General features: G+C 37.7%; 1 protein-coding gene across 1 annotated transcript in view; it reads right to left on the reverse strand.

The window, feature by feature from the left end:
• Positions 1 to 26,854, reverse strand: part of ITPR3 (inositol 1,4,5-trisphosphate receptor type 3) — a 579,835-nt gene that overhangs the window by 274,605 nt on the left and 278,376 nt on the right. Inside the window, 13 exon segments of the mRNA XM_053706861.1 lie at positions 9,411 to 9,455; positions 9,457 to 9,525; positions 9,885 to 9,952; positions 10,048 to 10,183; positions 10,185 to 10,217; positions 11,684 to 11,849; positions 12,245 to 12,305; positions 12,554 to 12,589; positions 12,592 to 12,618; positions 12,621 to 12,680; positions 20,721 to 20,924; positions 21,378 to 21,528; positions 23,712 to 23,856. Coding sequence (XP_053562836.1) covers positions 9,411 to 9,455; positions 9,457 to 9,525; positions 9,885 to 9,952; positions 10,048 to 10,183; positions 10,185 to 10,217; positions 11,684 to 11,849; positions 12,245 to 12,305; positions 12,554 to 12,589; positions 12,592 to 12,618; positions 12,621 to 12,680; positions 20,721 to 20,924; positions 21,378 to 21,528; positions 23,712 to 23,856 — 1,201 coding nt within the window.

The following is a 26,854-nucleotide window of genomic DNA, read 5'->3' on the forward strand; positions in this document are numbered from 1 at the left end:
GGATACCAAACTGCGCTGGTTTGGTATACCTGTCTATGGCCCAAAAAAACTACGGGCGAAGGCAGAAATATACGAGCGTAGCTTCTAGGTTACGCCGTATATAGGATACCAAACCCGCGCAAAATTCGGCGTCGCCGGCTTTTGCGGGCGACGCTGCATATCGGATCGGGCCCGCGATCACTTGAGCGCAATCGTGATTTATGCTAGAATGATTAATGTATCCTCAGAGCTCTGGTTAACTGTTTTGCGAAATAAAAAAAAAGTGTCACAAAATACATCAAAAATACATTGCAAAGTACAGTTACACTCATAATAACACTATCTATTAAAAATGATTAAAAAAAATTGCACAAAAAAGTTATAAGGGCTAAAAGATATGAAGTCTCAGGTGTTAGAAAAAAAGGCTGCAAAAGACTTTAACATAGAGATACATACATATACAGGTGTCCCTCATTTTACAATGGTTCAATTGTAGAAAGCCAAACGAGTACTGAAACGAAAATCAGCAGAGGTAATGGTATATATAAGAGTATATCGTCGATCTGAAAAGGGAGGTAAGAGATGAATCTCTACGACCGATAACAGAGAACCTATGAAATAGACCCCGTAGAAGGAGATCATTGAATTCAAATAGGCAATACTCTCCTCACATCCCTCTGACATTCACTGCACGCTGAGAGGAAAACCGGGCTCCAACCTGCTGCGGAGCGCATATCAACGTAGAATCTAGCACAAACTTACTTCACCACCTCCATAGGAGGCAAAGTTTGTAAAACTGATTTGTGGGTGTGGTGAGCGGGTGTATTTGTAGGCATTTTGAGGTTTGGGAAACTTTGCCCCTCCTGGTAGGAATGTATATCCCATACGTCACTAGCTCATGGACTCTTGCTAATTACATGAAAGAAATAGCCAGTAGGTGGAGCTGTCTGCTTGTGTTGCATCAAAGCCAAGCAAGCTGAAATTAATCAGTTTAACCAGACCTGAGCTATTGAGCAGATTTCAAAGGAACAAGATCATCCTGTCAATAAATCAGTCCAGATTGGAATGCATAGAAAGAACTGTTTGCAGAAAAATGCAAGTGAAGTCTGTGTTGTGTGATTATGTTATTAGGTTTATAATGCTGTTTAGCAAATGTTTTTGCTCATTTAACTTAGTTTAATTATATATTCTGTGTTGTGTGATTATTTTATTAGGTTTATAATGCTGTTTAGCATTTAAAGTCTTCATTTCAAAGCTTTAAAAATAATGTATTAGGTGTTACTTATGACAATTTTGAGAGGGGCCTGGAACCTATCTCCCTTACTTCCCATTGACTTACATTATAAACTGGGTTTCAATTTACAACGGTTTCGATTTACAACCATTCCTTCTGGAACCTAACCCCGGCGTAAACTGAGGGCTACCTGTACATGTCTAAATATGTATAATCTATATTATATATATACACATAAATGTTTATATGTGTTTACAGATGTATTTATATGTGTATATATGTATTTACAGACATATATATACATAAATACACACATGTAAGTGCATTGGAGCCCTTTTCAGTTAAGTAGATAAAAACATGTTAAAGCGTGTTTATGCAATATTCATATTTCATAAAGTGTTCAACAGGGTATTTACTGTAAATATTTCACATTCCAATGTTCTGCACATAGCAGAATATATTCTATGTATTTATAAATAGATATTCCTGTATAGGTATAGATATAAATTTGTACCAAATTACCATCAGATATATGTATAAATGTGTATTTATGAATAAATAGAACATATTCTGCTATGTGAAGAACATTGGAGTGTGAAATATTCATATTTTCATGTCGGGTTAGTGCACTTGAGAATATGCGATTAGGTTTGCGCACGAGTAGGTTGTTACGTTTTTTTCCCACTTCTTTTGCTCCACTGACTTCTATGGGGGAATACGTTATATATTCTAAGTTCGGCTTTTTACATGTGTCCGGTTAGCACACAAACGAAAACATTTTACTTTCAATTTGTAATACAAGTGCTACTCAATGCATGCAAAAAACATAATTTATGTAAGAACTTACCTGATAAATTCATTTCTTTCATATTAACAAGAGTCCATGAGCTAGTGACGTATGGGATATACATTCCTACCAGGAGGGGCAAAGTTTCCCAAACCTTAAAATGCCTATAAATACACCCCTCACCACACCCACAAATCAGTTTAACGAATAGCCAAGAAGTGGGGTGATAAGAAAAAAAGTGCGAAGCATATAAAATAAGGAATTGGAATAATTGTGCTTTATACAAAAAAATCATAACCACCACAAAAAGGGTGGGCCTCATGGACTCTTGTTAATATGAAAGAAATGAATTTATCAGGTAAGTTCTTACATAAATTATGTTTTCTTTCATGTAATTAACAAGAGTCCATGAGCTAGTGACGTATGGGATAATGACTACCCAAGATGTGGATCTTTCCACACAAGAGTCACTAGAGAGGGAGGGATAAAATAAAGACAGCCAATTCCTGCTGAAAATAATCCACACCCAAAATAAAGTTTAACAAAAAACATAAGCAGAAGATTCAAACTGAAACCGCTGCCTGAAGAACTTTTCTACCAAAAACTGCTTCAGAAGAAGAAAATACATCAAAATGGTAGAATTTAGTAAAGTATGCAAAGAGGACCAAGTTGCTGCTTTGCAGATCTGGTCAACCGAAGCTTCATTCCTAAACGCCCAGGAAGTAGAAACTGACCTAGTAGAATGAGCTGTAATTCTTTGAGGCGGAATTTTTACCCGACTCAACATAGGCAAGATGAATTAAAGATTTCAACCAAGATGCCAAAGAAATGGCAGAAGCTTTCTGGCCTTTCCTAGAACCGGAAAAGATAACAAATAGACTAGAAGTCTTACGGAAAGATTTCGTAGCTTCAACATAATATTTCAAAGCTCTAACAACATCCAAAGAATGCAATGATTTCTCCTTAGAATTCTTAGGATTAGGACATAATGAAGGAACCACAATTTCTCTACTAATGTTGTTGGAATTCACAACTTTAGGTAAAAATTCAAAAGAAGTTCGCAACACCGCCTTATCCTGATGAAAAAATCAGAAAGGAGACTCACACGAAAGAGCAGATAATTCAGAAACTCTTCTAGCAGAAGAGATGGCCAAAAGGAACAAAACTTTCCAAGAAAGTAATTTAATGTCCAATGAATGCATAGGTTCAAACGGAGGAGCTTGAAGAGCTCCCAAAACCAAATTCAAACTCCATGGAGGAGAAATTGACTTAATGACAGGTTTTATACGAACCAAAGCTTGTACAAAACAATGAATATCAGGAAGAATAGCAATCTTTCTGTGAAAAAGAACAGAAAGAGCGGAGATTTGTCCTTTCAAAGAACTCGCGGACAAACCCTTATCTAAACCATCCTGAAGAAACTGTAAAATTCTCGGTATTCTAAAAGAATGCCAAGAAAAATGATGAGAAAGACACCAAGAAATATAAGTCTTCCAGACTCTATAATATCTCTCGAGATACAGATTTACGAGCCTGTAACATAGTATTAATCACGGAGTCAGAGAAACCTCTATGACCAAGAATCAAGCGTTCAATCTCCATACCTTTAAATTTAAGGATTTCAGATCCGGATGGAAAAAAGGACCTTGAGACAGAAGGTCTGGTCTTAACGGAAGAGTCCATGGTTGGCAAGATGCCATCCGGACAAGATCCGCATACCAAAACCTGTGAGGCCATGCCGGAGCTATTAGCAGAACAAACGAGCATTCCCTCAGAATCTTGGAGATTACTCTTGGAAGAAGAACTAGAGGCGGAAAGATATAGGCAGGATGATACTTCCAAGGAAGTGATAATGCATCCACTGCCTCCGCCTGAGGATCCCGGGATCTGGACAGATACCTGGGAAGTTTCTTGTTTAGATGAGAGGCCATCAGATCTATCTCTGGGAGCCCCCACATTTGAACAATCTAAGAAATACCTCTGGGTGAAGAGACCATTCGCCCGGATGCAACGTTTGGCGACTGAGATAATCCGCTTCCCAATTGTCTACACCTGGGATATGAACCGCAGAGATTAGACAGGAGCTGGATTCCGCCCAAACCAAAATTCGAGATACTTCTTTCATAGCCAGAGGACTGTGAGTCCCTCCTTGATGATTGATGTATGCCACAGTTGTGACATTGTCTGTCTGAAAACAAATGAACGATTCTCTCTTCAGAAGAGGCCAAAACTGAAGAGCTCTGAAAACTGCACGGAGTTCCAAGATATTGATCGTAATCTCACCTCCTGAGATTCCCAAACTCCTTGTGCCGTCAGAGATCCCCACACAGCTCCCCAACCTGTGAGACTTGCATCTGTTGAAATTACAGTCCAGGTCGGAAGAACAAAAGAAGCCCCCTGAATTAAACGATGGTGATCTGTCCACCACGTCAGAGAGTGCCGAACAATCGGTTTTAAAGATATTAATTGATATATCTTCGTGTAATCCCTGCACCATTGGTTCAGCATACAGAGCTGAAGAGGTCGCATGTGAAACGAGCAAAGGGGATCGCGTCCGATGCAGCAGTCATAAGACCTAGAATTTCCATGCATAAGGCTACCGAAGGGAATGATTGAGACTGAAGGTTCGACAGGCTGTAATCAATTTTAGACGTCTCTTGTCTGTTAAAGACAAAGTCATGGGACACTGAATCTATCTGGAAACCCAGAAAGGTTACCCTTGTTTGAGGAATCAAAGAACTTTTTGGTAAATTGATCCTCCAACCATGATCTTGAAGAAACAACACAAGTCGATTCGTATGAGACTCTGCTAAATGTAAAGACGGAGCAAGTACCAAGATATCGTCCAAATAAGGAAATACCCACAATACCCTGTTCTCTGATTACAGACAGAAGGGCACCGAGAATCTTTTGTGAAAATTCTTGGAGCTGTAGCAAGGCCAAACGGTAGAGCCACAAATGGTTATGCTTGTCTAGAAAAGAGAATCTCAGAAACTGATAATGATCTGGATGAATCGGAATATGCAGATATGCATCCTGTAAATCTATTGTGGACATATAATTCCCTTGCTGAACAAAAGGCAATATAGTCCTTACAGTTACCATCTTGAACGTTGGTATCCTTACATAACGATTCAATAATTTTAGATCCAGAACTGGTCTGAAGGAATTCTCCTTCTTTGGTACAATGAAGAGATTTGAATAAAACCCCATCCCCTGTTCCGGAACTGGAACTGGCATAATTACTCCAGCCAACTCTAGATCTGAAACACAATTCAGAAATGCTTGAGCTTTCACTGGATTTACTGGGACATGGGAAAGAAAAAATCTCTTTGCAGGAGGTCTCATCTTGAAACCAATTCTGTACCCTTCTGAAACAATGTTCTGAATCCAAAGATTGTGAACAGAACTGATCCAAATTTCTTTGAAAAAACGTAACCTGCCCCCTACCAGCTGAACTGGAATGAGGGCCGTACCTTCATGTGAACTTAGAAGCAGGCTTTGCCTATCTAGCAGGCTTGGATTTATTCCAGACTGGGGATGGTTTCCAAACTGAAACTGCTCCTGAGGACGAAGGATCAGGCTTTTGTTCTTTGTTGAAACGAAAGGAACGAAAACGATTGTTAGCCCTGTTTTTACCTTTAGACTTTTTATCCTGTGGTAAAAAAGTTCCTTTCCCACCAGTAACAGTTGAAATAATAGAATCCAACTGAGAACCAAATAATTTGTTTCCCTGGAAAGAAATGGAAAGTAGAGTTGATTTAGAAGCCATATCAGCATTCCAAGTCTTAAGCCATAAAGCTCTTCTGGCTAAGATAGCCAGAGACATAAATCTAAACATCAACTCTAATAATATCAAAAATGGCATCACAGATGAAATTATTAGCATGCTGGAGAAGAATAATAATATCATGAGAATCACGATTTGTTACTTGTTGCGCTAGAGTTTCCAACCAAAAAGTTGAAGCTGCAGCAACATCAGCCAATGATATAGCAGGTCTAAGAAGATTACCTGAACATAGATAAGCTTTTCTTAGAAAAGATTCAATTTTTCTATCTAAAGGATCCTTAAACGAGGTACCATCTGATGTAGGAATGGTAGTACGTTTAGCAAGGGTAGAAATAGCCCCATCAACTTTAGGGATTTTGTCCCAAAATTCTAATCTGTCAGGCGGAACAGGATATAATTGCTTAAAACGTTTAGAAGGAGTAAATGAATACCCAATCTATCCCATTCTTAGCAATTACTGCAGAAATAGCATTAGGAACAGGAAAGACTTCTGGAATAACCGCAGGAGCTTTAAAAACCTTATCCAAACGAATAGAATTAGTATCAGAGACTAGAATCCTCTATTTCTAAAGCAATTAGTACTTCTTTAAAGTAAGAGAGCGAATAAATTCCATCTTAAATAAATATGAAGATTTATCAGCATCAATCTCTGATACAGAATCCTCTGAACCAGAAGAGTCCAAAGAATCAGAATGATGGTGTTCATTTAAAAATTACATCTGTAGAGAGAGAAGATTTAAAAGACTATTTTACGTTTACTAGAAGGGAGAAATAACAGACAAAGCCTTCTTTATGGATTCAAAACAAAATCTCTTATTTTATCAGGAACATTCTGCACCTTAGATGTTGAGGGAACTGCAACAGTCAATGGTACATCACTAAAGGAAATATTATCTTGCATTAACAAGTTGTCATGACATTTATACAAACAACAGCTGGAGGAATAGCTACCAAAAGTTTACAGCAGATACACTTAGCTTTGGTAGATCCAGCAGGGCAGAGGTTTTCCGTGTAGTATCTTCTGGCTCAGATGCAACGTGAGACATCTTGCAATATGTAAAGAGAAAAAACAACATATAAAGCAAAATAGATCAAATTCCTTATAAGACAGTTTCAGGAATGGGAAAAAAATGCCAAACATCAAGCTTCTAGCAACCAGAAGCAAATGAAAAATGAGACTGAAATAATGTGAGAAAAAAGCGACGCCCATATTTTTTGGCGCCAAATAAGACGCCCACATTATTTGGCGCCTAAAATGCTTTTGGCGCCAAAAATGATGCCACATCCGGAACGCCGACATTTTTGGCGCAAAATAACGTCACAAAAAATGACGCAACTTCCGGCGACACGTATGACGCCGGAAACGGAAATGAATTTTTGCGCCAAAAAATGTCCGCGCCAAGAATGACGCAATAAAATGAAGCATTTTCAGCCCCCGCGAGCCTAACAGCCCACAGGGAAAAAAGTCAAATTTTGAGGTAAGAAAAATATGATAATTAAAGCATAATCCCAAATATGAAACTGACTGTCTGGAAATAAGGAAAGTTGAACATTCTGAGTCAAGGCAAATAAATGTTTGAATACATATATTTAGAACTTTATAAATAAAGTGCCCAACCATAGCTTAGAGTGTCACAGAAAATAAGACTTACTTACCCCAGGACACTCATCTACATGTTTGTAGAAAGCCAAACCAGTACTGAAACGAGAATCAGTAGAGGAAATGGTAAATATAAGAGTATATCGTCGATCTGAAAAGGGAGGTAAGAGATGAATCTCTACGACCGATAACAGAGAACCTTATGAAATAGACCCCGTAGAAGGAGATCCCTGCATTCAATAGGCAATACTCTCCTCACATCCCTCTGACATTCACTGCACGCTGAGAGGAAAACCGGGCTCCAACTTGCTGCGGAGCGCATATCAACGTAGAATCTAGCACAAACTTACTTCACCACCTCCTTGGAGGCAAAGTTTGTAAAACTGATTTGTGGGGTGTGGTGAGGGGTTGTATTTATAGGCATTTTAAGGTTTGGGAAACTTTGCCCCTCCTGGTAGGAATGTATATCCCATACGTCACTAGCTCATGGACTCTTGTTAATTACATGAAAGAAAGCTTACTTCTAGCAGAGTTAATGCTCGAGTGGGAGCATTAACTACTGCTCCAATTGTAATCTGGCCCTTATTGCTTATAAAGATAGATAATCAATTTTCTTACCCATGCCCCAGTTATGCATAACCAATACTGTGATATTAATACGCTTTTTACCTCTGTGATTACCTTGTATCTAAGACTCTGCAGCCTGCCCCCTTATATCAGTTTTTTTTGACAGACAAGCATTTTAGCCAATCAGTGCTGACTCATAAATAACTCCACAGGAGTGAGTACAGTGTTATCTATATGGCAATACATGAACTAGCAGTGTCTAACTGTGCAAAACTGTCAAAATTCACAGAGATAAGAGGCAGCCTTCAAGGACTTAGAAATTAGCATATGGGGCCTACCTAGGTTTAGCTTTCAACAAAGAATACCAAGAGAATAAAGCAAATTTGATGATAAAAGTAAATTGGAAAGTTGCTTAAAATTGCATGCCCTATGCAAGTCATGAAAGGTTTAATTTTGACTTGACTGTCCCTTTAATATAATTTAAAAAAAAAAAATTCCATATTTTCTAAGTCCAATCTTTACATTAAATAAATCATTCTATCTAGCATTTATTTAGTGTGTAATGTCCATTAAAAAATTATTGGTGACAAATTGTACAATATTGACTACCCATACATCATGCTTTTCTGTAATTTTTACTTTCGGATCATTTCACCCTTGAGTTGTCACAAACGTATTAACAATAAACCAATGCTTCTTGAATTTCAAAACGTCACAGAAAAAACACTATACAGAAGGGGTGTAAACCAACACCCAAAAATCACCAATGTAGAACAAACGTTATTTTTTTTAAGTGAATCAATCTCACAAATGGACGCCAGTAAAGGCACACATATAAATGCGTTCTTCATACTTTTTTCTTGTCAGTGTATAAAGAAATGAAAACCACAGATTTTTAAGAAACTTCAACAGCAAGGTTTACATTTATTAACGCTCTCCTCCCCATGATTATTTATTGATAAAAAGGAAGCAATATTTAGGCTGACATAACAAATGTTAGTAAATTGATATTAGATTATTATAACAGAAGAATTTGAATATTTATCATGTAAAATCATTTTTCTGCTAGAACAACGAAAGATGGCTGCCAATGACATTTGCACAAGCTGTTCAATAACTAGGCCATGATCACTAGCCTTGGGGGATTTCAACTCCTCTCTTTTGGAGCCATATAAGTCATCTGGACAAAATCAATGTTCATTTTGTAGAGGAAATTCCCCATTTATAATATGCAGGCAATCCATAGTACCAAAGCCCAAGGGGAGTTATTAGGAAAAAGTCATTTTTCCCTTTGACAATAACTTAGGTTCCCAAGACAATTAAGAATTGTTTTGTCAATATTTAGAGTTAAGACGTTAAATTTAATTTCAAGTTCACTTTTGAATGAAGTATAAAATGTCAACTTTTATGCAGTGAAATGGAGATTTTTGGAATAGAAGTGCGCAAATATTACCTTTTCATATGGGATCTGGAGCAAATCTAGCATAACTTTATGCGCATTCCATATTTTTCAGTAGCCTCTGTTGCTTTTTGCGAACCTGCTCTCCCACGCCACACATCTTATTTATCTCTCAAGGATCTACAAGGGACAAGGGATTGCTGTTGTTATAAGATTTGTTTAAGCAAATTTCCACATATTTCTGAGGTTTCTAATGATTTTTTTGTGCAAATAGAACTCCAGAAATTATAATATTGTCCACCTCAAAAAAAAATCCCAACTGTGTTACTCATTATGTTGTCTTTGGATTAAACACAGTTGTGTTCAATAAGTAACAAAACAGAACCCTCAGTTTACTTTGTGTAACATGACTCCAAGAATGATCTTTGTCCTTCTGGAACTCTAGAAAAAAAATGTGCAAACAATGGTACAGATTTTCCAGTGAATTTATTTCTGGAAGACGAAGCAATTATTATACTCTGATCTCACCTCTTTCACAATTTGGTAATTTTCACTGCTTTTCTCCACCACCACTGGTTTTCCAGGTTCCTGATCTGCTCCATGCTAGAAGCAGAAAAAATAAAATAAAAAAATTAATGGACACATAATATCGGCGTAGGAACTGTTGAATGCATTAAACAGGACACCTCACATTACCTCTTTTTTCTCCTTCTTGTTTCCATCTGCAGAACTGCCCCTCCTGAGTTCACTTTCTTGTCCACCCAGAGCTCTGATTTTTCTACCATCGTTCTAAGCCTGTCCAGCTCAGACTTAATCACCTTGTAATCTGTCAACATCCTGTGCCGAGATCAGTAGCTGGACCTAGAATATAGGGGTAAGAGAATAAAGTAAAGAGGAGAGATAAGTAAAATGTATACACTTGGCAGATATATTTTTTTAAGGCTTTCCAAATGATAGCATACTTGCGCATTGTGCCCTTCACTGACTTTATTTCTTATAATCTTACGTCATATTTGAAAAAAAGGCGCAAGCGAAACGCGCCAGGTGACGTGGTGGGGTCAGTGAAGACGATGCTAAATTTGCAAAATGTTACATTTGAAGGATTTTTCAAATAAATATTAAAGGGACAGATAAGCCTTAAAAATAATGTTATATAATTCTGCACATAGTGCAGAATTATATAACATTATATTAGCCAAACTTTATAAAACCTAATGTACCCTTTTAATTTTTTTTTAAAAACCGCTGTTTAACAGACCCGCTCTCTGTACTCTGCTGAGGCGGGTCTGTTATATTCATACAGAGCATCGGGCCAGCTGTATAGTACCAGCCCGGCCCGACCGCGCCATAAGACTAAGTGCAGCTCGCTCCTGCTGTGTCTGACTTATCACCCATCTCTTTTTCAAGCGCCCATGCACCATTTGTTTACTTAAAGGGACAGTCAAGTCCAAAAAAAACTTTAATTTTTCAAATATTGCATGTCATTTTAAACAACTTTCCAATTTACTTTTATCAACAATTTTGCTTTGTTCTGTTGGTATTCTAGTTGAAAAGCAATCCTATAATGATAATTTCTAAGCCCTTGAAAGACTGCCTCTATTTTATTTACTTTTCATCAGCGAGGGGAGAGACAAGCTCATGTAGGGCCATATAGATAGCATTGTGATCACGCTAGTGGCAGACACTGCACTAATTGGCTAAAAAGCAAGTCAATAGATAATAACTAAAAGTCATGTGATTTAGGGGTGGTCAGAAGATGCTTAGATACAAGTTAGTCACAGAAATAAAAAGTGTATTAATATAACAGTGTTGGTTATGCAAAACTGGGGAATGGGTAGTAAAGGGATTATACTATCTTTTAAACAATAAAAATTCTGGTGTTGAGTGTCCCTTTAATGTAAATACTGACAGTAGTAGATATTTGCTGTGGAGAACTGTAATAGACAGCCTATTTTTCTCAAGCTGGGCTTAATTACAACTGGTACAGATAGTTTGCAATAGTCACTGATGCTAATTCTAAATTATTGAGGGTCTGCATTTGAGATTGTTTTTATGCAGATGCATTTGTTCCATATGTATTTTATCCGTACAGTACCACATTAGAATAAAATTGTAATATTTTTATGTGAATTTTTTCATATAATACTTGCACTTGGGGGTTTTCCTACCCAAGTAATTTTAATTTTAACAGAACTGAGTTATTCAGTGTTTTTCTACTCAATCAATCAGTGACCAACATAGTTTCCTGTGTCATTCTTCAAACCCTAGTAAGGTTTGTGGCCTATAGCGGCGTACTAATAATTTTCTCTATGCATAAGTTGGGTTACCTGTTAAAAGTGTGTAACACCCTCCTGCCTTTGGCTAAAGTGTTTGAAAAGCAACTGTAGGGAGCCTGAGATGAGAGATGGGTAATCATTCATGGTCAAGTTGGATGAGACCCTCAGGAACATTCTGCCTCCCTCATCATCCACTTCCAGCATACTGGTGCCTTTCCTGCAAAAATAAAACAATTACAGTTGTGATCAAGTGGTATATAATCCATATGAAAGAGCAGCGCTTACATTTTTTTACATTTTTATTGTCTAAGTATTACAAGGAAGTAACTAGTAGCCAATAAGCATTAGCAGGAAATAGTTACAAGCCAATGATATTAGCAGGACGTTCTGTATTAACAGGAAGTAACTACCTGCCAATGAGTATTATTAGGAAGTAGCTATAATCCAATAAACATTAGTAAGAAGTATGCAACTTATCAAATTTTTTCATACTAGAAAAAGGGAGAGAAAAAGAAACTGAACACATGTTAGGCTCCTTCATATGGCTGACAGATTTTTTTTCAATAGGGGTGCCCTTTAAGATTGGCATTCAAATAAATAATTATAAAATACTCACCCACACCAAACTTGGCTTCTGCCTGCTCTCCTATACGCTCTAAGTTTAAAGTAGCGTCTAAAGAAGGAAAAAACAGTAATATCAGAAAAATGAAGAAACAAAGGTGACAACTATAAAAGGGGCAACTATGGTTTTAGGTTATACAGAGTAGACGAAGGAGTTATAGAAACTGGTTATATGGAGTAATGGGAGGCATTATAGAGAAAGGATATTTGAAACAAAATGAAGAATTATAAGGAGCAGCTATATGATGCAATTATGGGGAGGGACTGAAAGACTCAAAAGGTTATATATTGAAAATGTACTTGTGGAGTCGAATGCTGGAGCTGTTCCATCTGCTCACTATCCTGCATAGGAAAAACTTCAACAATTCCTTCTTAAAGACCGAAAGGAGATACGATATTCTATAATCTAGTCTCACATTCAGATAAACTGCAAAAGAAAAAAAATATTCAGCTTGAGTCATGTTTATATATAGTTTTATCTAGCGTAGCAGAATCTGTTAGCGCTCTACAAATAACTGATGATATATAAAAAGGGACAATAAATTAGAATATTAATTCCCTACAAAGAAATTAGGTCTCATGAAAAAAAAAAGCCAGCAAAAGGGCTTTTTGACAACTGAGATACATGCATATACCTGTCTAAATATGTTTGTGTGTGTGTATATATATATATATATATATAATATAAAACACGAAGGGGAACTGCTCTCCAAGACCGTACCAGGTACACATCCAGTTGACTCAGCAACATCCCACCCAGTGGAAAAGGACCTTGACGTGGTGCCTGAGCTATTCTCATTTGGCCATATGCGGTAACTAACCTTTCCAGTTGTGATTTTATCTTAGCTGTGAGCTAGCTGGTGAGTGCTGGGTGTCTCTATGTGTTATATATATATATTATATATATATATATATATATAGATTATGTGTGTGTGTCTGTGTATTTATATGTGTATTTACAGACATATAAACACATATAAACCAATAATTATATATGCATACAAAGAGAAGAACAGCAGCTCAGTAGCTTGTTTTATGGCGAGTTACCACCTAGCCTCTTTTAGCCCACTAAATACATGTAGACATATATAAGTGCATTGAGCCCCTTGCAGTTATGCAATATTCATATTTAATAAAGTGTTTGTTATTATTGTTATTTACAGTAAATATTTTACATTCCAATATTCTGCACATAGCAGAGTATATGTTCTATGTATTTGTTAATAGATATTCCTATAATATATATATATATATCTATATATATATATATATATATATATATATATATATAATATATAATATACCTTTAATATATATAATTATATATATATATATATATATATATATATATATATTGTAACCAAATTTATTTATAAATAAAAAAGAACATATTCTGCTATGTGAAGAACATTGGAATGTGAAATAATTAAATTTTCATGTCGAGTTAGCGCACTTGAGAATATGCAATCGGGTTTTCATGTAAGTAGGATGTTTTTTTTTTTCTCACTATTTGCTCTATTTGACTTCTATGGGGGAATACATGCATGCATCAGATTATCGTGCGCCCAAAATCTTTTTTACTTTCAAATTGTAATACTAGCTTACCTTGATGCAACGCAAAAACCTTACTTCTAGCTGAGTTACAATGTGAGAGCATTAAATAACACTCTGCTTGTAATCTGGCCCCAAAATGTTTAATTATGCGTAGTAAAAAGGAAACTGATGGGGGGGGGCGGAGCCAGCTCTGAGCCTGAGCGGTCGCATGGAACCATAGCTCCAGCTATCTATAGCTAAAATGTAGATCTTTAACCGCTCAGCTCAAAGAAGCGATCATTGCTAACTATCTGACAACCTATGGCTCATGCTGGAGTAGTTTGAGGATTGTAGAGCATATTGGGACAAAGCTACTCGACCGGATTGTGTTGTGCTGTTTTAAGCGGGTCCCATGATGGCAGCCATCTTTCGGCCTCATGAGAGGACTCACGCAGGAGGGATTTGTCGTTAGCAGCACTTACTGATCATAAGACCCCGCTGACTATGTTGCAGCATGAGTTTTTGAGCTAGATACACGAAACAATACTAGTGCGGCAGCCTCTTATAGCCATGGCAGTAACCGGCTCTCGGTGGGGGCGACATCACTCATGATGTCAACATGGGAACCTGCAATGAACATGTAACTACCGCTACTTACCTGGAACAATTAAGAAGCTTCTCAAGATTTTGATTGAGGAAGCGGAAACTCTATTTGCATCTAGCTGTGTCCCACCTGATGCGGCTAACTACTTACCATTAATCCAGAAAGCGTTGTGACGGGGACCCGCTCTCCCAGATGGACAGATCTAAGCATTTAGGTGTCAGTCCTTGCAGCCTTCTGGACCCGCTCAGCTGATCCCATTACATGCGAGCAGTGACACCTGCTCGCTCTCACCCGCCAGTCTACATCATGGATCTCACTGAGAGTAAACCCTGCCATATTTAATGTTCCGTCAGACTGGGTAGTGGATGTGTCATATTCCCTTCATCAAGCACACCCAGCATTGCCATTACCCAGAGTGGATGACAGAGCAACGATTGGGCAAGCATGTGTCTGGACATCTCCCTGACTTGTGAACTGCAGCACTTCCTGATTGGAGACATGTTGCAACGGGTCTTATACAGACTGGAATTGGCTAGGAGGTTTCTAACTCATATTATTCAGGATGGATGATATAGTATATAGGGGAATGATGCTTATGTTGCTGCAAAAGTTAGATGCAGCTCATAGACATAGCACACAAACATTAGTAACTCTTTTGCAATATATGTTTTGGATCCCACTAATGATGGCAACAAGCCTGATGTCCTGGAGGACCCTGAACAGCTAATTACTAGTGCACTCCTTTGTCATTCATTGCTAATAAGGGGGCTGATTGCATTGCAGATATATATGTTCTGTAGTTACTCAGATAATTGTTTAATTGTTGTCTCTTACTATGTTAGACTAAGGTAAGCTACACTATCTCCCCACATTTGCGGTAAATAACTAATTTCACAACTTTATGGTAGTAAATCACAGGTCATAAACCTTACCACTCCCTTCTTCTCCACATACCTCATGAGGTCAGTGCAGTACCGTGCTCAGAATAGGGCTTTTCTTAGCCATGTACAAGTAGACTCTTACACTAGAGCAGTGCTTTCCAAACTGTGTTCGGGACACACTAGTGTGTCGGCAGCAGTGTGTAGGTGTGTCCCTGCTTCAGCATAAATTTTTTTAAAATGTAAAAAAAAAAAATTCTTTTTGGTTTCTGACTTTCCGCTTGCCTGCTACGCATATCACATGGTTGAGACATGATTGATACCTAGGGGGTCACAGATCATCTTAACCTATTGGCGCAGCTCAGTGGGAACTGAAACTATTACCATTGGTGGCTTTTGGGCGGCACATTAGCTCCTGACTTGCACGTGTTAGTCTCCATATTTGGCTCGTGACTGCATTTGTAGTCAGTGAGTGGGACAGCAGTGTGTTTGCAGTGCGGGCAGTAGTCAATCGAACTCACGGAGCTCTGATGGTGGCAGCTTAAACACTGAGCTGAAGTCAGTGGGTTTTTTTTTGCAACTAGCTCCCAGTAGTGCATTGCTGTTCCTGCTCTTGATATATGGATAGCAAGGGTGAAGCTTAAAAATGTGGAGTGTCTAATTTTCCGCCAATATTCATAAACTGTTCATCCCAGTCAACCTCAAACATCCCATTAAAATAGTAAGTAGCTATTGGTGTTGTTAAACTTTTTTAATTATTGCACATACTTACTGTTACTTGTAAATACATTTACATTATTATATAATTTATGTATGTGTCCGTACTCTTAAAACAAGTTAGTTTAACCTCCTGTTTGCCAGTAACAACTGAATTACTGTGTTCGCGAAATGATGTAGATCTGAAAAGTGGTGTCACCGACATGAAAAGTTTGGAAAGCTCTGCACTAGAGTAATGAGACATATTCTCTGTATTTAAATGACCCCTCCAGTACAAATATGCCATTCCCATAGCCGCCCTCATACCATTGCTCCCACCACAGTAGATAGTTAATTGTCTCTCAGGAAGTGGTCACAACACATAAAGTTGTTTCTTTGATAGTTTTGAGACACTTAACATCTACCAGGACTCTGATGTTGCAGACATCTAAATATTAGTTCACTCATCTAGAACCACTTGGTGAAGATAGGGACAAATGGCCGCCTATAAGTCTCAGGGGGATTTTGGGATAGCTCCTGTTCTAGCTCCTTCTATTTTAATCCACTTACATGGGAAAAGTTTTGAGGCTCATTATGAATAGTATAGGACTCTTCATCTCCACCATTCACAAAAACATTTAACTTTATGCAACAGTACACTAAGGTGAGGTATCAATTGGTTGCCCGCTGGTCATTTCTTGTGATATGAGTATTGGGCTAGAGCTGTTTATAACCTTTGGGCTTAGTGTATTAACTTATTCATACAGCTCTGTTACATATGATACACTTCATATGTTCTATGATATGCAGACAATACTTCAACCTATTGTAGTGTCTAGCCCTTCTTAGAGCCTTTACTTTATCTATGGAACGTTCCCTGGTTTTACTTTTTTATTATTATAGTGGTAATTATGTGTTATTTTCAGTATAACTACGTAAAGGGAGGTACCTTCTCCGTTAACCCATATTAGTTAATGCTCCGGAGTGATTTTTAACTTCGGTACCTTCATTTGAATAGTCTGAGCTAAATAATAAATAGCTTTCTCCCTTTCTCCCCTAGTCACAGATATCTAACGTTAGAAATAACCACCCCTTACATTTCTATTCGTGCTGTTTGCCTATCTTCCTCACCTCCTGGTTATCCTAGCTATGATGTCTCTAATAGTAATGGCTCCCTCCCCCCCCCCCTTCTCACTCTTTCTATTGTTTCTCCTTTCTTCTCCTTTCCCCTATACGTCGAGCGGGAGCTCGTGCCCGCTGCTTTTTCTTTCTCTTCCTTATACAATATGGCCTAGGTATGGCCATACAGGTATCCAACCAACCCCCCACTTCTAGTTATGCCAGAATAAAAGTTACTAAGTACCCTTCCTATAGATGTGGGGATCATATATTTCGTTTAACATACTATAAAAATGAAGTTCCAATTTCTATGGCCCAAACATTACTATCTCATCTAATCAGGACATATCTGTAACCTCCTAACTGTATGTTAAGATTTGTGTTTTCGTCTTTATCTTAAAAGTCTAGCTCCTCTCTCTATATAGACAAGTACTTCTGCTCATATCTATATACTCTTCAATAATAGAATATGGTTTATGGTAATGTGATTTTACAGCATTTGTTATGTCTTAATAGGTTACCCTTCATTTGAGAGTAATGTATGTCCTGTCCTGTTGTACGTTATCTTAATGGGTGAATTATGTATGTTCTTTTACCTTGAAACGTTCAATAAAAAACTGTTTAAAAAAAAAAAAAAAAAAAGGAAACTGATGTTTTTTACTCTGTCTCCAGAGAGGACGGAGTACGATACTACAGGATTCAGAACCCTGGCCCTAACAACATTCTAAATAGTGACTACAGTACAGGAGATCATTTATATCAATCCCTAAGTGTTCAAAAGCAATAAGATAAATATACTCAAGAAACAAGTTCAGTGGCTATGTCCCTAGACAGCAAAATAATTAGAATTTTGCAAACAAATCAGAGATTTAAATTGTCAAACACAGGGGGTAAACACATAGGCCAGTGGACAGCAAAAAAAAAATGTGGGCTAACATCACTCAGGTTAAATCAACTCTTTTTTTTTTTTTTTGGTACTCATTTTACAAGTCAAAAATTATGATTTGCTGAAGGGCTGAAATGATGGGTTAGCATTTTCTAGCAATAACATATTTTATAATTAAGGTATTTAGATGTTTTTTTAGACATAATGCACAATTAATAGACTATAGTGTAAACATCACTTTTATATGCACAAATAAAGAAGTCCTGACAACCCTTTTATTGCGGTGGTCTGGGAACCAAACCCACAATATCTCGGAGGTATGCCTGTGTGTGTGTGTACAAATATATATATATAATCGCAGTTCCTAACACGGTCTAACACCGTCGCCAGTTTGCGCACGAGCATCCTCAAAGGAGTGTTGGCTGCGTGTGCAGCCAAAAGAATCCACCTGGATGCAGCATAGGCAAACGAAGCCTTAAAAAAAAAAAAAAAAAACATGCAACCGCACGAAACAACGAAAACACATGTAACCGCCCACAAGAAATAAAACCTAATTAACCTATTAAATCCTAAACCGCCAACCCACCACATTGCAATAAACCTAATTAAGCTATTAACCCCTAAACCGCCAAACCCCCACATCGCAATAAACCTAATAAACCTATTAAATCCTAAACCTCCAACCCCCCCACAACGCATATAACTAATTTAATTACTAAGCCCATAACACCCCCTAAATTAACCTCAATACTAAGTAAGACTTAAATAAAACCTAACATTAAATTAGCAAAAAAAAATCTAGAAAAAGGCCCCCCCAAAATAAAAACACCCCCTTAATCTAAACTAAACTACCAATAGCCCTTAAAAGGGCATTGCTCTATGTTAAATAACCTGTAGCTCTTTTACATTAAAAAATCCCCCCTAACAGTAAAACCCCCCCACCCACCAAAATAAAAAAAAATAACACTAAAAAAACCTAAACTACCCATTGCCCCTAAAGGGGCATTTGTATGGGCATTGCCCCTAAAAGGGCATTCAGCTCTTTTACTGCCATTAAAAAGGCAATCAGCTCTTTAACAGCCCATTAAATCCCTAATCTTAAAAATAAAAAACAAAACAAAAATAAAAGTAAATCCTAAGACTAAGCCCCAAATAGGTACTCACCGTTCCTGAAGTCCGGTGGAGAAGGTCTTCTTCCAGCAGCTCCATCATCTTCTATCTTCATCAGGAGCGACGGCAGCGCAGAGCGGAGGTGCGGAGCTTGCTTTCCCGATGCACGGATCCTCAGTGGCAGTCCTCAGCGGCGTTGAGGCTCCTTTTCATGCAATCGTCCGTCGCAAACTGCAGACAGAATGCAAGGTAGTAAGGTACCCCATATTTATTGGGGTACCTTGCATTACTATTGGCTGAAATTTTGAAATAAGCCAATAGGATGAGAGCTACTGAAATCTTATTGGCTGATTTGAACAGCCAATAGGATTTCAGTACCTCTAATGCTATTGGCTGATTTCAAAATTTCAGCCAATAGGAATGCAAGTTACCCCAAATTGAATGCGGTAGCTTGCATACAATTTTCAGTGTACGCTGGAGATCGGATGAAGAGTGGCCTCCACGCCACTGAGGACCACCGCCGCTCCGGATCCGCGCATCGGGGAAGACCGCCGCACCGCCTTCACTCTGGATGAAGATAGAAGATGATGGAGCAGCCTGGAAGAAGACCTTCACCGCGGGACTTCAGGAATGGTGAGTACATATTTGGGGATTAGTTTCAGGATTTTTTTTTTTTTTTTTTTTTTTAAGATTAGGGTTTTTAATGGGCACTGTAAAAGAGCTGAATGCCCTTTTAAGGGCAATGTCCATACAAATGCCCCTTTAGGGGCAACGGATAGCTTAGGTTTTTTGAGTGTTAGGTTTTTTATTTTGGGGGGTTGGTTGGGTGGGGGGGTTTTACTGTTAGGTGGTAATTGGTAATTTTTTTTAAGTAAAAGAGCTGTTTAACTAAGGCCCTTTTAATGGCTATTGGTAGTTTAGTATTAGATTAGGCGGTGTTTTTATTTTGGGAGGGATTTTTTATTTTTATAGGGGTATTATTTTAGGTTTATTTTTTTATTTTGGATAGCTTTGTTTATTTTTTTCTGTATTTTTACTTTTTTTATTTTTTGTAACTTAAGCTTGGGGGTTTGCATTTTTTAAACATAGACTGGCTTATCGCCTAGTATATATATATATATACATATCTTCACATAATTTTTTTTTATTTCCGTATAATTTTCATGTGTTTCGTAATGCAAACTACCAAGTGCAAAATGTTACAACAGTATTTTATATTGAGCTTGAGTGCAACTCACCACTTTTAATATCAGCACTAATAGTGCTCCCTGCACTCACCATTAAAAGTCACGCTAATAAAATGATGGCAATATTCTCTGGTTAACATTTTTTACGATTCACTTAGCATATTAATCTTTGCCAGGATGCGCTCCACTTAGTATTTTATTATTGCACTATTGCTAGCATATCACGCATTAGACAAGGAGCATGGATTCCAATAGGCCTTATAAAGACTCCTACATTATTCTGTGTTATGAAAGTGTTAAATGGTGTTTTTTAATTATTTTAAAATATTTCTTTTGCATACATATTTACTCTATATGTATATTGTGTCCTTTCTTTTAGCTCTTGTATTAATCTATTCAGTAAGGATTTGAAATGTTCTGAAATTGCTTTTCAGTGACTGGAATTAGTTTCCACCCACCTGCAAGATCTCCAGTATCTTCAGCTTGGTCTCCATCACAGTGATGTTTTCGGTTTCCACACTCTTACGTTTACTTGAAGCTTCCTGGCTGGTCACTGAGTTTAGAGATGAAGGTGTGTTGAACACAGACTGCTTCCGATTCAGCACCATTGTAGACATCATTTGACCAACACCTTGGATGGATCTTCTGACGTTCTTTCCTTGAAGAACAGACACAATTTACTTGAAAGAAGAGACCCCAAGGATACCCAGAATTGCCAATTTTCATTACATAAAGTTTATTACTCTATAACCATTGCCATGTAATGCATGAGCTAATCTGTTCTCCTACTTGACTATATATATCTGTTTAACCCTTACAAAAAGTCAGTTGAACCTGAGCTGAACATGTCCATATGCACATATGATACCTCTCTTTGGCACAGCAGCAGTGTCAGTTCCAGATTAGTGATGCAACTGGCTAGTTCAGGACCAGTAGTGTTAATAAGACCACAATTTAAGTCTTAAAGGATCATTTTTTTCAAAAGTAATGTTTAAATGTTACATTTTAATATTATCCCTGTTCTCTAACACAGATATGGTGTGCCCTTAAGAGGGGAATACATTAAACAATATTATTCCAAGAATACATTTTAGTGAGCCAATGTGGTTACCTGTTCCATCTTCGCTGTACATGGCTTGCAGCAGCATGGCTTGGGGGTTCTGGACACAGTCTATGATTCCCAGTAATGTCCTTGTTAGTCTCAGCAGCTCGCTGAAGCTGTAGAACCCAAAATATATGAGGTGCCGAGCAAGAGTTACAACCTGTAAAATAATATACGTAAACATTAACATCTGTTAATCACACCATATCTCTCAACATTCCTCTGAGGCTTTCTGGGACAGGAAGGTGAACAGTCTTATGGGTAATGGCCCACCGGAGCTTAGTGGGCAGTGTTGTGATGGGGTGAAACAACAGGTGTGCCGTGGATGAGAAAGGGCTTGTCCTAGTGGGGTTAGATGTAGTTAGGGCATGTAGCGGACAGAGCTGGGACAATCCCTAGAATCTAGGTCATTTGCCCTGATGGGAGGAGGTGTGAGTGGGTCAGTCTAGCACACTATTAATTATATGTTTAATACAAACACTGCAAGCTCTAATTAATTACAGCATGTAATTTTTGCACTACAGCCTCTCCTCTCTCCCATCTCCTTCTTTTCCTGCCCTGACCAATCTATATGCCACTGTAATTCCACCCTTATATCAGTCCTTGATAATCTGGCCCCTCCTACCATAGCTCGGAAATCACACACTCATCCTCAGCCCTGGCATACTCCTCTGACACAGTACCTGTGCCGATTTTCCTGTACTGCTGAGCAACACTGGAGAAAATCTTGTAGTTCAGCTGACTTTCTTCACTACAAGTTCACCTTGAACTCCTACTATTCTGCCCTTAATCTTTATAAGCAACATTACTTCTCTATTCTTATCTCTACTCTTTCTTCAAATCCAAATGTCTGTTCTCCACTTTCAATACTCTTCTCCGCCCACCCCACCTCCTAATACAACATCTCTTTCAGCTCAAGATTTTGCCAGCCACTTCAATAACAAAATTGACTCCATCAGAAACTAAATCAGCTCTCAACATACTACCAGTTTCCCACCCCCTCAAAAGCTTGCAATCATCCAAAACCCACATAGCCATAACTTTAGCTCTTTCGCCCCTGTTACTGAGGAAGAAGTTTCTGCCCTTATACTGTCCTCTCACCTCACTAACTATCCCCTCGACCCCATCCCCTCAAAGCTACTCCCCGCCCTCTCTTCTACCCTTACCCCTATACCCCTCGACTACTGCAACTCCGTCCTCTCTGGTCTCCCTAGCTGCCGCCTAGCTCATTTTACAATCCATAATAAATGCCTCTGCCAGGCTCATCTTTCTTACACATCGCTTTTCATCTGCTGCACATCTCTGCCAATCCCTTCACTGGCTTCCTCTTGCCTCCAGGATTAAACACAGAATTATGACTCTGACATAAAAGGCCCTCAACTGCACTGCTACCCCCTATATCTCAGACCTTGTCTCCAGATACTCTCCCCCCCTTTCCCTTCACTCTGCTCACAACCTTCTACTCTCTTCCTCTTTTGTTACCTCTCACATTCCCGTTTACAGGAGTTTTACAGACTGGCTCCCATCTCGTGGAACTCTCTGCCTCACTCCACACGATACTCCCCTAGTTTTGAAACTTCAAACGCTCCCTAAAGACTATTGTTCATAGATGCATACAACCTACACTAACCTTTCCTAAACTCTTGCACGTGTTAAAAACTAATGCCTCAGAAAGTGTGCATATAAAAATAATGTACATATTTTGACTATATGGAAATAATATGCTCTATCTAAATCATGAAAGTTTAAAAGGGACAGTCTACTTAAAAATTGTTGTTTAAAAAGATAATCCCTTTATTACCCATTCCCCAGTTTTGCATAACGAACACAGTTATATTAATATACTTTTTACCTTTGTGAGAACCTTCTATGTAACTTTTGCAGACTGCCCCATTATCTCAGTTCTTTTAATAGATTTGCATTTTAGCCAATCAGCGCTCACTCCTAAATAACTCCACAGGAGTAAGCACAATTGTATCTCTATGGCACACACAAACTAGCACTGTCTAACTGTGAAAAACTGTAAGATAAGAGGCAGCCTTCAACGGCTTAGAAATCAGTTTATGAGCCTACCTAGGTTTTGATGATAAAAGTAAATTGGAAAATTGTTTAAAATTGCATGGAGAGCTTGTTAGCTGTCCCTTTAATTTTAACTGTCATGTCCTTTTAAAAATGGAGACACAAATTACTACTAACTGAAAATGTTTGCATGATATATGTAGGTGTGTTTACTTGTGTATTGTCTTTCTTTTTCTCTTTTTGTTACATTTATGAACAGTTAAAAACCTTTCATCACGGAATATTTCATGTCAGTTTATATGATCATAACAATACAATTCCCACCTCAAAAGTTAGTTTGTTCTTCTCCTCATTGGCAAACGGCATGGATTCACTGACCACATTGTTCAGATAATCTTCCACAAACTCCATTGTGTTGGTGAATTTGTTCTTCTTGTCGTCCCTTGAGTCATTCAAGTTGGAGTCATAGCTGTCATGAAACAAGGTGAAAGGGTTAATACAAATTGATCCCTGATTAAATTTGGTATAACCAAACAAAACACATAGGTCCTGCGTGTGAAAAGTGCTTAATCTAAAACATTTTTTTGTGATAAACACGTATAAAGATATAAATACCACTTCCACGTGATATAAGTGGTTGTTTGATTTATTTTACGGTATCAATATAACATTTAAAGGTCAGATTTTTTTTTCTGAAAAATTTCAAAGTTATGTCTATTTCCAGTCCTTCTGTATCATTTGACATCCATCAGCCAATCACAAATGCATATACTTAGATTATGTGAATTCTTGCCCATTAATGCTTATACTTAAAAAGGGATAGTCTGCACCAGAATTGTTATTGTTTAAAAAAGATAGATAATCCCCAGAGTTTTATTAATTCACTTTGATTACCTTGTTTCTAAGCCTCTGCAGACTGCCCCCTTATTTCAGTTCTTTTGACAGACTTGCATTTTAGCCAATCAGTGTTGACTCCTAGGTAACTCCACAGGTGTGAGCACACATGAACCAACAACTTTTATTACCAATTTTGCTTTGTTCTCTTAGTATTCTTAGTGGAAAGCTAAACCTAGTAGGTTCATATGCTAATTTCTTAGACCTTGAAGGCCACCTCTAATCTGACAGTTTTTAACCACTAGGGGGCGTTAGTTCATGTTTTTCATATAGATAACATTGAGCTCACGCACGTGAATTTACCGAGGAGTGAGCACTGATTGGCTAAAATGCAAGTCTGTCAAAAGACCTAAAATAAGGGGGCAGTCTGCAGAGGCTTAGATACAAGGTAATTACAGAGGTAAATAGTATATTATTATAACTGTGTTGGTTATGAAAAAATAGGGAATGGGTAATAAAGGTATTATCTATCTTTTTAAACAACAAAAATTCTGGTGTTGACTGTACCTTTAAGTCATCAAATATGCCTCTGAAACAGAAAGAAAAGGAAACTCGCAGTAGTCTTGATAATGCATCTGAAGGGTCAAATTAAAATATATTATCATCTTCGATTAGTGTAGATACAAAAAGTCTTGTTAAACAGAATTCTGACATATTCTTACCACAATTTGATGGTATAAAAAAAGAACTTACTGTATTATCTAATGAGGTAAAGCAATTTGCAAATAGAATTACTGGAGTAGAAAATAGAGTGTCTGATCTAGAAGATTGTCTAAACTTGCAGCAATGGCTTACCAAACTATAGGAAGATAAAATGCAAGCTTTTCAAAATCGACTGGATGATCTGTAAGACAGATCTAATAGAAATAATTTGAAAGTAATAGGTCTTCCAGAAATACGAGATCATTTAGATTTAATAAAATTTTCTGTATCTACTCTCCCACAAGTTTTATAGGTTCCAATAGAGAATATGTCAATTGCAATAGAGAGAGCGCATAGAATGAGTCCTTTGGGATAGCTCTATACAAAAGAGATCAGTAATGATTAAATTTGGGAATTTTCAAGACAAAATGTTGATTTTCAATCACTACCGTAAATTATATCCTTTTAAAACGCATCTTAATATTTCAAGATTTTTCAGTCAAACTTTAAATAAGAGGAGAGAGGTTGCACCATTTTGTACGCAACTTATTAATTTAGGGATTCAGGCTTCTTTTTTGTATGCAGCAAAATTAAAAGTATTCCATGATTCTAAAATGACAATTATAGACCAAATTCAAGAAGCCAAAGGGGTAGATTTAACAACGGTCAAATGGCCCTTGCTCCCCTTATTTCCATTCAAGCCTTCAGGCTCACCGGAAACAGCAGTTATGAAGCAGCGGTCTAAAGACTGCTACTCCATAACTGATCCGCTGCCTCTGAGGCTACAGTCTTCAATCCGCCTGATCCAATACGATCGGGCTGATTGACATGCCCTGCTAGCGGCCGATTGACCACAAATCTGCAGGGTGTGGCATTGCACAAGCAGTTATGGTGAACTGCTTGTGCAATGATAAATGCAGACAGCGTATGCTGTCGACATTCAGCGATGTCTGTCGGACATGATACACTACAGCTTATCCTGTCGGACAGACATTGGTAAATCTACCCCAAAGAGTGTATTAAGGACTAGAAGCATATACAATGATGAGTCTGGGTCACATTACTTATCTATATCATTATGATATCTTTTCTGGGCTGTTTGGATTTTATATTTTTATAGGAAGAATATGCAGAAACTGATCTAAAAATCCAGTATCAAACCTTTTAAAAACGTACTTAGAAGCTCCCAGTTTAGCACTGCTGATGAGGTTAGGCTGGCACACCCAGTGAAAGGGACTGGGAAAACAAGAAGAGAAGACACTTCCCCCTCCCCTGCATATGAAAAGACATATAATACAAACAGGAACATCGGGAATCTGTAGACATCAGTATACATCTAAAACTTTGGGGCTTGGTTAGGAGTCTGAAAATCAGCAAAACTAACGATTGTTACAAAAACACCCCCAGATGGGCTATAAAATAGATCATCTACAAAACATTTATGTAAAGAAAAATCTAGTGTACAACTGTACTTAAAACTATTAAAATTTGTTTACGCTAACTTAGTAGTAGCTGGACTAAGAGATATACTAAAGAAGCTAAATACGTACATTTTCTAAAGAAGTAAAACTTTAAGGTATCTGGCGACTGCTAAACCCAGATTCCAAATCATATACATACGAGTCTAGAGCATATAAATCTTTTTCTAGAATAGATCTTTGTTGATCAGTGACTCTTTATTAGGATCAGCTGATATTAAAGATTTTATATCATGCAATTATATCCCTATCAGTTAAAATAAACCCTTTCAGGATAAATATGTTGGAAAATATTTTTTTCCTACTTTTGTTTTAAATATTTTGTTAAAATATTAGATTTCGAAATTGGATGTCACAAAAATGGGCAGAATTTAACAAATTATGTTCTAGGATAAAGCGGATGCTCTCTATAATAAAGAGTGTTTATTTATCATGAAGGTCTTTATCTTTTAG

Source organism: Bombina bombina, chromosome 3 (genome assembly GCF_027579735.1).
Source record: "Bombina bombina isolate aBomBom1 chromosome 3, aBomBom1.pri, whole genome shotgun sequence".
Taxonomy (NCBI): domain Eukaryota; kingdom Metazoa; phylum Chordata; class Amphibia; order Anura; family Bombinatoridae; genus Bombina; species Bombina bombina.